Here is a 10,056-nt window from a genome sequence, read left to right as displayed (position 1 = left end):
TCAATCTGAAAAATAAAAAATGGCAAAATTAAAGACAGCTAATTATAGCAACAATTCTAATATTCAAAACTTTAAATGACCAGTTAAATCAACATAATTACCTTTAACTTTAAGTTTTGTGGCGCATTCTGCTTTCCCAAATGAGTTTACTGCCACCACTTTGTACTCGCCACCGTCTTCGGGTCCCACTCTGAGAATGTACATGGAGCAAACTCCATGAGCATTGGTGATGTAGTAATGCTTATTAGAGTTGATGCAGGTGCCATTGAGGTACCAGGACACATAGGGTATGGGGCAGCCACGAACTGCACAAGTCATATAGCATTGGTAGCCCTTTGGTGAAGTATGGACTTTCAGAGGTACCAGAATGGAGGGTGGTCTCTCAAAAGTGATCATAGCCGGCAGACTTGTAAATAGTGAAGCTAGACAAGCAAAAGAGAGGCAATGAAATTACTTCTTTTAATTATGGAATTACACTTGTATAACAAAATGAGTTGTCAACCACTGAATATCAGAAAATATAGAAGTCTAATACTTGGAATAGGGTTATACTCAGACTATGTTTTGAGAACATCACCAACAAACACCTTTAGTATTGACAAGTGACACGTTTAGAATCTCTGTTCAGTAGCTTATCCTCACCTTTACTGGTGTTAACACCCCATGTAGGTGATTCTGAGGGCTCGGATAGTCCCATATCATTTTTGGCGTAGACTCGAAAGTGATATTCTTGCCCTGAGTGGACACTGATGATGTAGGTTGTGCAGAAGAGCCGATCAGCTATGACACGCCATGTGCGCGTGTTGGAGTCATGTGCAGTTACCATGTAGTGCACCCGGTCATCCACCTCCTGATCTGGTGAAGGAGCCCATGTGATGATAACCTTACCATGGACCACCTGCTCCAGTGCCACTGGGCCTGGTCTCTTGGGCTCATCTAATGGCACATGGTTGAGATAAAATAGTGACTTATAAATGAGGAGGATGGATATTTGGACAGTTTATACATTTGTACATTCAAAGTATAATGAGGAGAATGCGCTACCAAAATATCAAATGTCAAAATACAACAAACTGTCTTGTTTATTATTATGTCTTGTTTAAGTTTTTAAAAGGCTGATTCCTGGTTTATTCAGTCAGATCAGACTGAATAAACAGAGTTTTTTTTGACATTTGATTGGTTGCATGCAGGTAAGAAAGGACTGTTACTGTTTGGACCACTAAGTGCACCTTATATAATCTATGAAGTGTGATAGCAATTACAGTGCAATAGTGTAGAACTGTAACTAATAAATATTATAGAGAACATTGCTATTAAAAATTGCTGGCAACAAATCTTGTTATTGATTTGATTTCTTGATTATATTTGCTATTTACATCATGTGACTAAAAGAGATAAATTACAGATGGCTGAGATGACAACGGAGGGTTTCATGGGTAAGTATATGGTGTGGGGCAGCACAAATGTCATGAAAGAGCATCCACAGCAGAAAAATGATGGAACCTCAACACAGTGAGGAACTGCTAAGGCTAGGAAAGAGGTAATTAAATAGTGTGCTGTCGTCTGCTTTTCAGCTTTGTTTTTTATTTAGTTATAGCAGCTTACTATTTTAAGCTGTCTTTTAGGTCACTGGAAGCATTTTCAATGGTGGAGATTTCAAAACTCTGATTCAGTGTTTTCATGTGGACCACCTTTTGAAGTTGTGTATCCTCAATGACCTCAAGTACTGATCAAGCACTCTGTGCTTATAATGTCAGATGAAAATTACATGATGTCTAGAACTAAATATTTTAGTTCTAATTAACTGTTTCATGCACAATTTGTGTATGTTGTGTGTGTGTGTGTTTTGATTTGTTTGATTCTGGAAATCTTACTACCAGTCATCTTGTAAAGTTTTTTTAGACTACAATTTGACCTTCACTGTTCCTGTTAACTGACCTTCACAGTTTCTGTTAATTTCTTATTTACATTACAAACTCCAGATTTGTGAGTTAGGCAGCTGCTTAAAGAAGCCCATGTCTGCTGATTGTTAAGACAAGGTTTTAGGAGTATTTTTTAAGCTTTTTTGGTAAAAATGTTGAACACAATGTTTCATCTTCAACTCGGTGGCTCTTGAATATCAGTTTTTTGTCTGCTCATTAAACTATTCACATTGACCTTGGCTTAAGAGGTTTGAGACATTACTACTAGAGCTAATGGGTTATTAGAACATAGGTGAAGGCAATTGACTGTGTGCAACACCAATGGTTAGGTACAGTGTTTTTGTCATCTTATCCTGTATTAATTAATTGAATAGAAAATATTTTAATTAATGTACTACTTTATGGGAGGATGGAAAATAAACATACAATACATTTTAGATATGTCCATATATTTGAAACATTAATTGAAATTACTAAAAGCTGAGGGTGAGTTATATGACAAAAATATTAAATCACAATATTTATACATTTTCACAGTACATGTATTATGCTATTTTTGACATTAAATATAATACACTTGTGATGCCAAAAAAACTTTTAGAAGTGATTTTTTTCAGAATCTGATGCACTCCACCCAATTAAGCACGATTAATTATGCATTTTATGAAACATGTAGTTAGTCAGTGCCTACTCCACACTCTGTGCTTATAATGTCAGATGAAAATTACATGATGTCTCTGACCTAACAAACTAAATAATTTAGTTCTATTTAACTGTTTTATGCACAATTTGTGTAGAATCAACCAATCTCTGAAAGACTTGGAAAAAAAGCAGCATTTTCAAGGGCAGATATGTTACTTCAATTTCTTCAATATTTAGTTCTTGGAAGAGTAATAAATGCATGTTTGTGTTTCCAACTGACAGATTAATCAAAATAATAATGAACCAACAAATCGATTTTGGAAATAGTTGTTAGTTGCAGCTCTACAATATAGTCTTACATTACCTGTTACTCTAACCTCTATGTCAAAACTAGTCTTCCCGCTGGAGTTCTTTGCCGTGATGGTGTACACGCCTGAGTCTGAGCGCTGTGAGCTGGGTATGATAAGCGTTGATGTGCCCTCTACATTAACAATGTTGAACCATGAAGAGACAGGTTCATTATTCTTCAGCCACTGGATTTCTGGTGGTGGGGAAGCCTACAAGCAAATGTTGTTTAAGAGTATATTGGTATTTAAGGTAGTAGGTGGGATATGGTGTGACAAAACAAGGGAATAGAGGTAACTGTACAAAATAAAAGTCTCTTACCTCATAGTCAATTTTTATTCTGACAGAATTTCCTGCTCTCACGACCATGAAGTCTTCAGGATCTTTGAAATATGGTTTCACTAAAAAACAATAATTCACAGAAATACAAAATATGACATATTGAATTTCCAGTACATTAAAACTTGTAATCAGTTTTTTTATTTTTATCAGATTTTTAGCTTTTATGCCTGTTGTTCATGCCACTTACAGTTGGGATTTTTAGCACAGACCATCAAAGAGGAAAGACTGGGTTCTCCAGCTCCAGAGGCGTTAATGGCCGACACTCTAAACTCATACTCTGATCCTTCGGAAACCTCCTTCACAGCATATTTCTGTGCTGAGATAATGAAGAGAAGATTTTTTTCTCTTCATTATCTCCATTTCCATTCATTCCATTCCACTCATCAAATAAGACCACTTTAGTCAAGTGGAGTCTTACTGTAGGTCATAAATACATTAATAAAAAATCAACTGTTACACACCTTCAATTGGTTCATTAATTGAGTTTAAAGCGACCCATTGGTTTGTGTCTTTCTTGCGTTTCTCCAGCTGGTAGCCCAGAATTTTTGTTCCTCCATTTTTCTCAGGAGGAGCCCACTCCAGATTGATGCAATTCTTAAATGCGCTGACCACTTTAGGAGGAGCTGGTGGGCCAGGAAAGACTGCAACACATTGACAAGTATTAAATGTCTTCAGTGTATCTAAATATGGTCATAACCCTTTAACAGTAAATGTAATCCTTGTTAAGAGAGATAGTTGACTTACCGAATGAGCCTGTGATTTCTGTACCAAAGCTTAATTACCATTAACATAAACAAAAATGAGCAATGTCTCTGAAGTCTCTTACTTAAAGTGCCAGCCATGATGTTGTCAGTCTCCAGTGGGTTACCAATACCCTCATCATTCTCTGCAGAAATGCGGTAGATGTACCTCTTGCCATGGGACACATTTCTGTCCCTAAAGGTTACTCGATCTGCGGAGACATTGCCTATCTCCTTCCACAAACTTTGGCCTGCTTGCTGACGCTCAATTATGTAGTTTGTTATGGCTGAGCCACCATCATCACTTGGTGGGTTCCACTTGAGTTCAATTACAGAGGCAGTGCTTTCCAACACCTCTACTGGGCCTTTTGGTGGACTGGGTTTACCTTTTGGGAGAACAAACGTGTATTGCTTTATATGTTTTATAGGATTGTTAGTCTACAATAAACAATGAATTTCCTGAATAGAAAATGTAACTTTTTAAATCAAACAGTTATTTAAAAATTCTCCTCACCTAGCACTACTAGTCTGGACAAGGCCTCAACAGTACCATAAAGGTTTTTAAGCTTGATTTTAATTTCTCCCGCATCTGATTCCAGGCAGTCTTTTATTTGAAGGCGACTGTAATTTGATTCCTTCACTAGTTTCACCCCACCACCATCCATCAGCTCAGAACCATCCTTAAACCACTTGATCTCCAAAGAATCTTGTGGTGGAAACGTCATTTTAAAGAATGCGTTTTGGCCTGCCTTCACGACCACAGATTTGGAGAACTTGTGCAATTCGTCAGGGTCAAAATCTGGAGCATCTGAAACATTCATAGAAACGATCAGCATGCATGCTCTTTTTCAGATCAGTATCTTGAAATTCCATAAGGTCATTTAGTAGGTTTGCATACTAATTATGATACAGCAGTGTTCTCTAAATCAGAATGAAGTATGTGCATTGACTGGATACCTCCAACTGTCACCACAGCACTGGTTTTACAGTCACTCGCTTCAAACTCATATTGGCCTGAGTCAGAATCCATGCAACTTTGGATAGCCAGTTTATGTGTACTGCCATCCTTGGATATAGTTACTCCACCTTTAGAGGAAAGCTTTCAAAAGTAATAAGCACAAACGTTTATGGAAGAGTTTATGGAATGTATAGTACGTTACATTATTGTATTATAGAGTATATGGAGTACAAGAGCGGTACCTTATTCCCATCTTTGGACCAAACTCCATCAACCTTATAATTGTTCAGTTTGCAGACCAGTTCTGCTGGCTTGCCACGGGCTGCATAAATATCTGACAGTCCACTGGACAGGTGCACTGCACCATCTAGCAGAAGCACAGAAGAAGAGCACAGAGTTGCTATATTAGATTTTTGTGTGGTTTCTACTGACGAGGTAGTTCTGTTTTATTTTCTCATGTTAATTGGTTTCATATTTTATTCTAAAATAAATTAAACAATTCAAATGGATTAAGAACTGTTTAATCCATTTGAATCTTTTAAGACTGTTCTCTCTTTTGCACATTGTGACTGGTGGCAAGGACATGGATTTTAATGTGTTAAATCAGGAGACATGCTTTAATTTATTATAATTTTTTTGCAGCAAGCCACAAAGTCAAAAGTGAACCTTTGTAAGACTGAAGTAAATAATGTGGGAAAATAATATAAAAATAATATATGCAGTCCTTGTGTTACAGTGATATTTTCAAAACATAAGCAGTATTAACGCAGTAGTTACCATCATCTGTAAAGAATGAGGTGTTTATGGTCTTGTAGTGCCACACAGTGGTTAAGAATGCAAATTACATCTAAATAAATGACATATTACAGTTGACTCATTGAGCAGTAACTCATACAGAAGCTTTGAAATTTCCCCACCTATACCCATACAGTATTCACAAATATTTTTTACAAACTTACCAATGCCAGAGTTTCCAGAATCCAGCAGGTCAGTACTTTCACTAGTGCCAGGTGTTTGTGCAGACGGCCCTGATAGATTTTCTATGCAATCAATAACACAAATATAAACTTTTAATTGCTGTAAATACTTATTCAAAAAGCAGCATTTCTTTCTCCTCTGACATGACTGTTTTACTACCTGCTCCTCCAGTGTCCGCACTAATCCGCCCATCACCTCCATGTCCAGTGCGTCCAGAGGCATCTTCCTTTTTCTCTGTCCCTGCTCCAGAATGGACCCCGAAACTAGAACCTGAACTAAAGTGAGATTCAGATCCAGAGCCCGTACTAGAGCCAGATCCGAAGCCAGACCCTGCACTAGAGCCAGAGCCAGAGCCAAAGCTTGATCTAGATCCAAGTCCCAAATCAGCCTCAGAACCACCATCCCCAGACCCAGGACTGGAGCCAGATCCAGAAGTGATGCTAGCTCCTCTTCCTCCTGCTGCGTCTGTCTCTGCTTTGGCTGTTTTGGCAGCCTCAATCCTCTCCGCTCTCTCTTTCTGCAGCTTGGCCTGCTGCTCTGCTGCGATCGTTGCCAGGTCAAGGTCTGATCCTCCAGCTTTTGTTGTTTTTCTGGGTTTCTTTTTGCCATGCAGATTTGGGTCATTGTCAGCTGTAGCATAAAAAGAACCATAGTGACAGATAACTAAAATAATTCTGGTTATATCAACAGAAATCATTTTACAAATTACATATTTCAGTGAAATGCTACCGGGAAAGATCAAATCCTGTGTCTTATACTTGGGGTTACACATAGGGCTCAGCCCGTTCCCTTCACTTCTTTTGTTGATGGTCCAATGTCACCTAATACATACACCAAGCCCATCCCCTTTATCCATATGCTAACCACCCGTTATACGCTCTTCACAGGGGTCTTCAGGTAGGCACCACAAATACATAAGGCATTTTCAATATTAATGTTTCTGCTTTTCTTAAATATGACATCAATACTCAACCTCATGGACTCGTTATTTAATGACCATTATGAATTATTGATCAACTAGTCTGAAACCGAACCCAAAAGTGTGGGGCCAGATGTCGTCATCTACATTGTATGGCTTGGTTTGGTGATCAGTGGGTTAAATAATAACCTGTTATACATATGTGATCTCACCTTCCACTAACAGCCAGGCATTACAAGATTTGATTCCAGCCACGGCAGCATAGATGCCTTTATCCACCTGCATGCAGTCTTTCACCACGAGTTTATGAATCAGCTTGTCCTCAGACACTGAAATGTCATACTTTTCACCCTGTTCCAGAGGAACATTCTTTCCAACCCACATGATCCTGGAGAAGGGGTTGGACAAAACACACTCAAATACTGCATCTTCTCTCTCCATCGCCTTAACCTCCTGAATCTTCACCAAGAAGTCCACCTGTGGAACTGAGAGACATTGGTTTAGTATCATCCTCTATGATGAGGAGCACTAAGAGATCATTTGGAATGCTCACTTACTCTTAAACTCTGTGGAGAACATATTCACGTCCTCAACATCTATCTGATAAAGACCAGCATCATCGGGTAGAAGGTCCCTGACAGAGAATACAAACTTCTTGCCTACTTGTTTTAGGCTGTGTTTCATGTCCATTTCCATGTCTTTGGAGCACTCAATCATCTCTCCATCCTAAAGAGATTGAACATAAAGTCTGAACTTACTGAAGCTTCACTTCTCTTCAGAATTCTGAACTTATCTTGAAACATAGACTCAAACAAGGATGTGTGTTACTACCCAGTGAACTTACCTTGTAGATGAAAACCCTGCTACAGGGATCCAAAAGGTCCAGATCCACTTCGAATGATGCTGTGCCATCACCTTTGACTTCAATGTGCTTCAAGTTGGAGATGCTTTTGACAAACTGGGGAGGGAGGATGACCATGACCAATGGGGAACAGAAACCCTTCTTCTTGTTAGGCAAAGTTCTGCATTTGGAAATTCAATGAGAGATACCTGTGCTTGCTCTTCCTCTCGTTCTTTTTTCATTTCATTCAGCTTCTTCAGCATCCATCGGAAGTTAGTCACTCCATATTCAGCACAGATGCGCTCATAATCTTTCTTATCAGCACTAAGCAAAATCTCCCAGAACTTTGAGTCAATGTCTCCCTCTTTTTTCTGTTCAGTTTTCGGACGCACTTTACTGTGTGAAGATAAAAGAAAACTGAGAACTGTGTGGAAGTGAAAGTAAAGATTTGAAATCTGGGAGTGAAAGTAATTCAAATCAGCTTGTATTTGCGATGTTCAACCTTTTCCTTTTCAGTGCCATCTTAAATTCACTTGGATCAGTTTCTACAAAAAAAAAAAAGAAATGCGGAACATCAGATAAATCTCTTATTTGCATTCCTTATACTCTGTGAAAGAGAGGGATTATGAGGACTCACGAGCTGCTCTCTGTGCTTTGTCCTTTTTGTATCCCACTGAAATGGGTGGGGAATGCAGAAGTATGAGTGACCTGAGTCTTATGAATTGAAATTTGAATGGAAACACAAAGAGCAAGGCGGCCTTGTACCTTCAATGATGTTCAGAACAACAGTGACAGAAGCCCTTCCAAACTCATTAGTTGCGAAGCATTTGAAAGTGTCGGCTTGTTCTGGTGAAACATTAGGCATCTAGTACATGGAAGAGCCAGAGAGGATTATGTTATGAACATTTCTGAGAAATACTGAGAATCTAGAACGTCTATAAGGCTTTTATAGTAAATATCTATAAAACCTCAATTGTGTGTTCTCGAGAAACAGGATCAAACTTGGTTTGATATTTCTGTGGGTCAGAGACATCTCCATTACTTCTGGACCATGTGACAGTAGGTGCAGGATCCCCTATTACAATAGCCTTGAAAACAGCTAATCTGCCTGTTAGACGACAGAAAACAGAGCTGTGATGTTACTGAATTGAACTTTTTCATCTTCAGTGAACCTGCTGCGAATGTGGATGCTGTGTCTTTTGCAAAACATTGGAAGAGGCATACCTTCCTGAATGGTTAGAGCAATGGGTTTGCGGGTGAAATCTGGATGAGATTTTCCTTCTGGGATGTCTTCCACAAATTGGGTGATCATCACACCAGGCACTTTGGACTTCTTCCTAATGCCCACTGAGTTTGAAAAAAAAGAAGAAAAAAGCAAACAGTTTTAATTAAAGTGAAGAAATAAACACCCCGAGCGTCCCGAAACCTGGATGAGTAATGCTTGTTTATTTGCCTGGATTCTGGATATAAGAACTGGCACTGAAATTCTACATAAAGCAGAATCAACAAAGCAAGATTGCTTTTTTAAATGTTCAGTTACATCCTCTGCATATAATCATAGTAGAGGAAGCTGAAGAGTACTTCAGCTACCCATACTGTCATAGCACTCATGTATGCCCAGTTGTTATGAAGGGCAAAGCTGCAAATATCTTCTCAGATAGTTGTTTTTGGTCTGCTTTGTATCAGTTGGGGAAAAAACACAGGGCTTTGTTTGGTCAGAACCTGTTTGTAGTCAAGTAGGGCAAGCAGAGAATGAATAGCAGAACTGTCACATTCGTACCACTCTTTGAATTTGTAGTACCATTAGAGTTAACTCTCATGTTGGTCTCACACACATAGAATGAGGCTTAGATAGAGAGCATTGGTTAATAGATAAGAATTACCTTGCCCTGCTGCAGTCTGATCTGACATCTTTGATGGTTTCTTCCACATTTCGGTACTTGTAGTCACAGACAAGTCACAGACAAGTCACAACGTATATCTGCAAGCATACAAAGAAGGTGTGGTTCATTTTGTAAAAATGTTGTAAAATGTTAGCCTTTGATTTTATGACTGTAGCGCATTAGAGCACCTGTAGGGGTCACTAAGTACTCACATATTAGTTTACCCAAAGCATTGCAGCATCAATGCTTCATCTGAGCAAAAAATAATATGTATGCCCAGAGCTTATGTAGCAGAGCTGCACTATACACCAATCTAATAGCCACAACATTAAAACCACCTGCTTAATAGTGTAGGTCCCTCTCATGACACCACTACAGCTCTGACACGTCGAGGTATGGACTCCACAAGATGTAGCCAGCAACCTTTTCAGCAATTTATTAAAACTATTCTGTCAGAATAAAAGCCAGAATAGAAGCCTTGAGCAC

The 10,056-nt window shown here is 38.8% G+C and overlaps 1 protein-coding gene across 1 annotated transcript; it reads right to left on the bottom strand.

The window, feature by feature from the left end:
* LOC140559745 (immunoglobulin-like and fibronectin type III domain-containing protein 1) lies at window positions 1–9,619 on the bottom strand. Its single transcript, XM_072683350.1, is given in 24 exon segments — window positions 1–5; window positions 102–422; window positions 643–936; window positions 2,929–3,121; window positions 3,231–3,310; window positions 3,439–3,567; window positions 3,713–3,892; window positions 4,078–4,377; window positions 4,506–4,799; window positions 4,949–5,090; window positions 5,192–5,316; window positions 5,909–5,977; window positions 6,071–6,384; window positions 6,386–6,557; window positions 7,059–7,331; window positions 7,404–7,572; window positions 7,691–7,804; window positions 7,897–8,083; window positions 8,190–8,232; window positions 8,325–8,360; window positions 8,453–8,552; window positions 8,656–8,795; window positions 8,912–9,034; window positions 9,571–9,619. Coding segments are annotated over 24 exon segments (3,852 nt in total).
* Window positions 9,620–10,056: the final 437 nt, after the last annotated feature.

Source organism: Salminus brasiliensis, chromosome 7, assembly GCF_030463535.1.
Source record: "Salminus brasiliensis chromosome 7, fSalBra1.hap2, whole genome shotgun sequence".
In the NCBI taxonomy this organism is placed as follows: Eukaryota; Metazoa; Chordata; class Actinopteri; order Characiformes; family Bryconidae; genus Salminus; species Salminus brasiliensis.
Note: the sequence above shows the minus strand (reverse complement) of the source record. Positions and strands in the feature narration are given on the sequence as shown.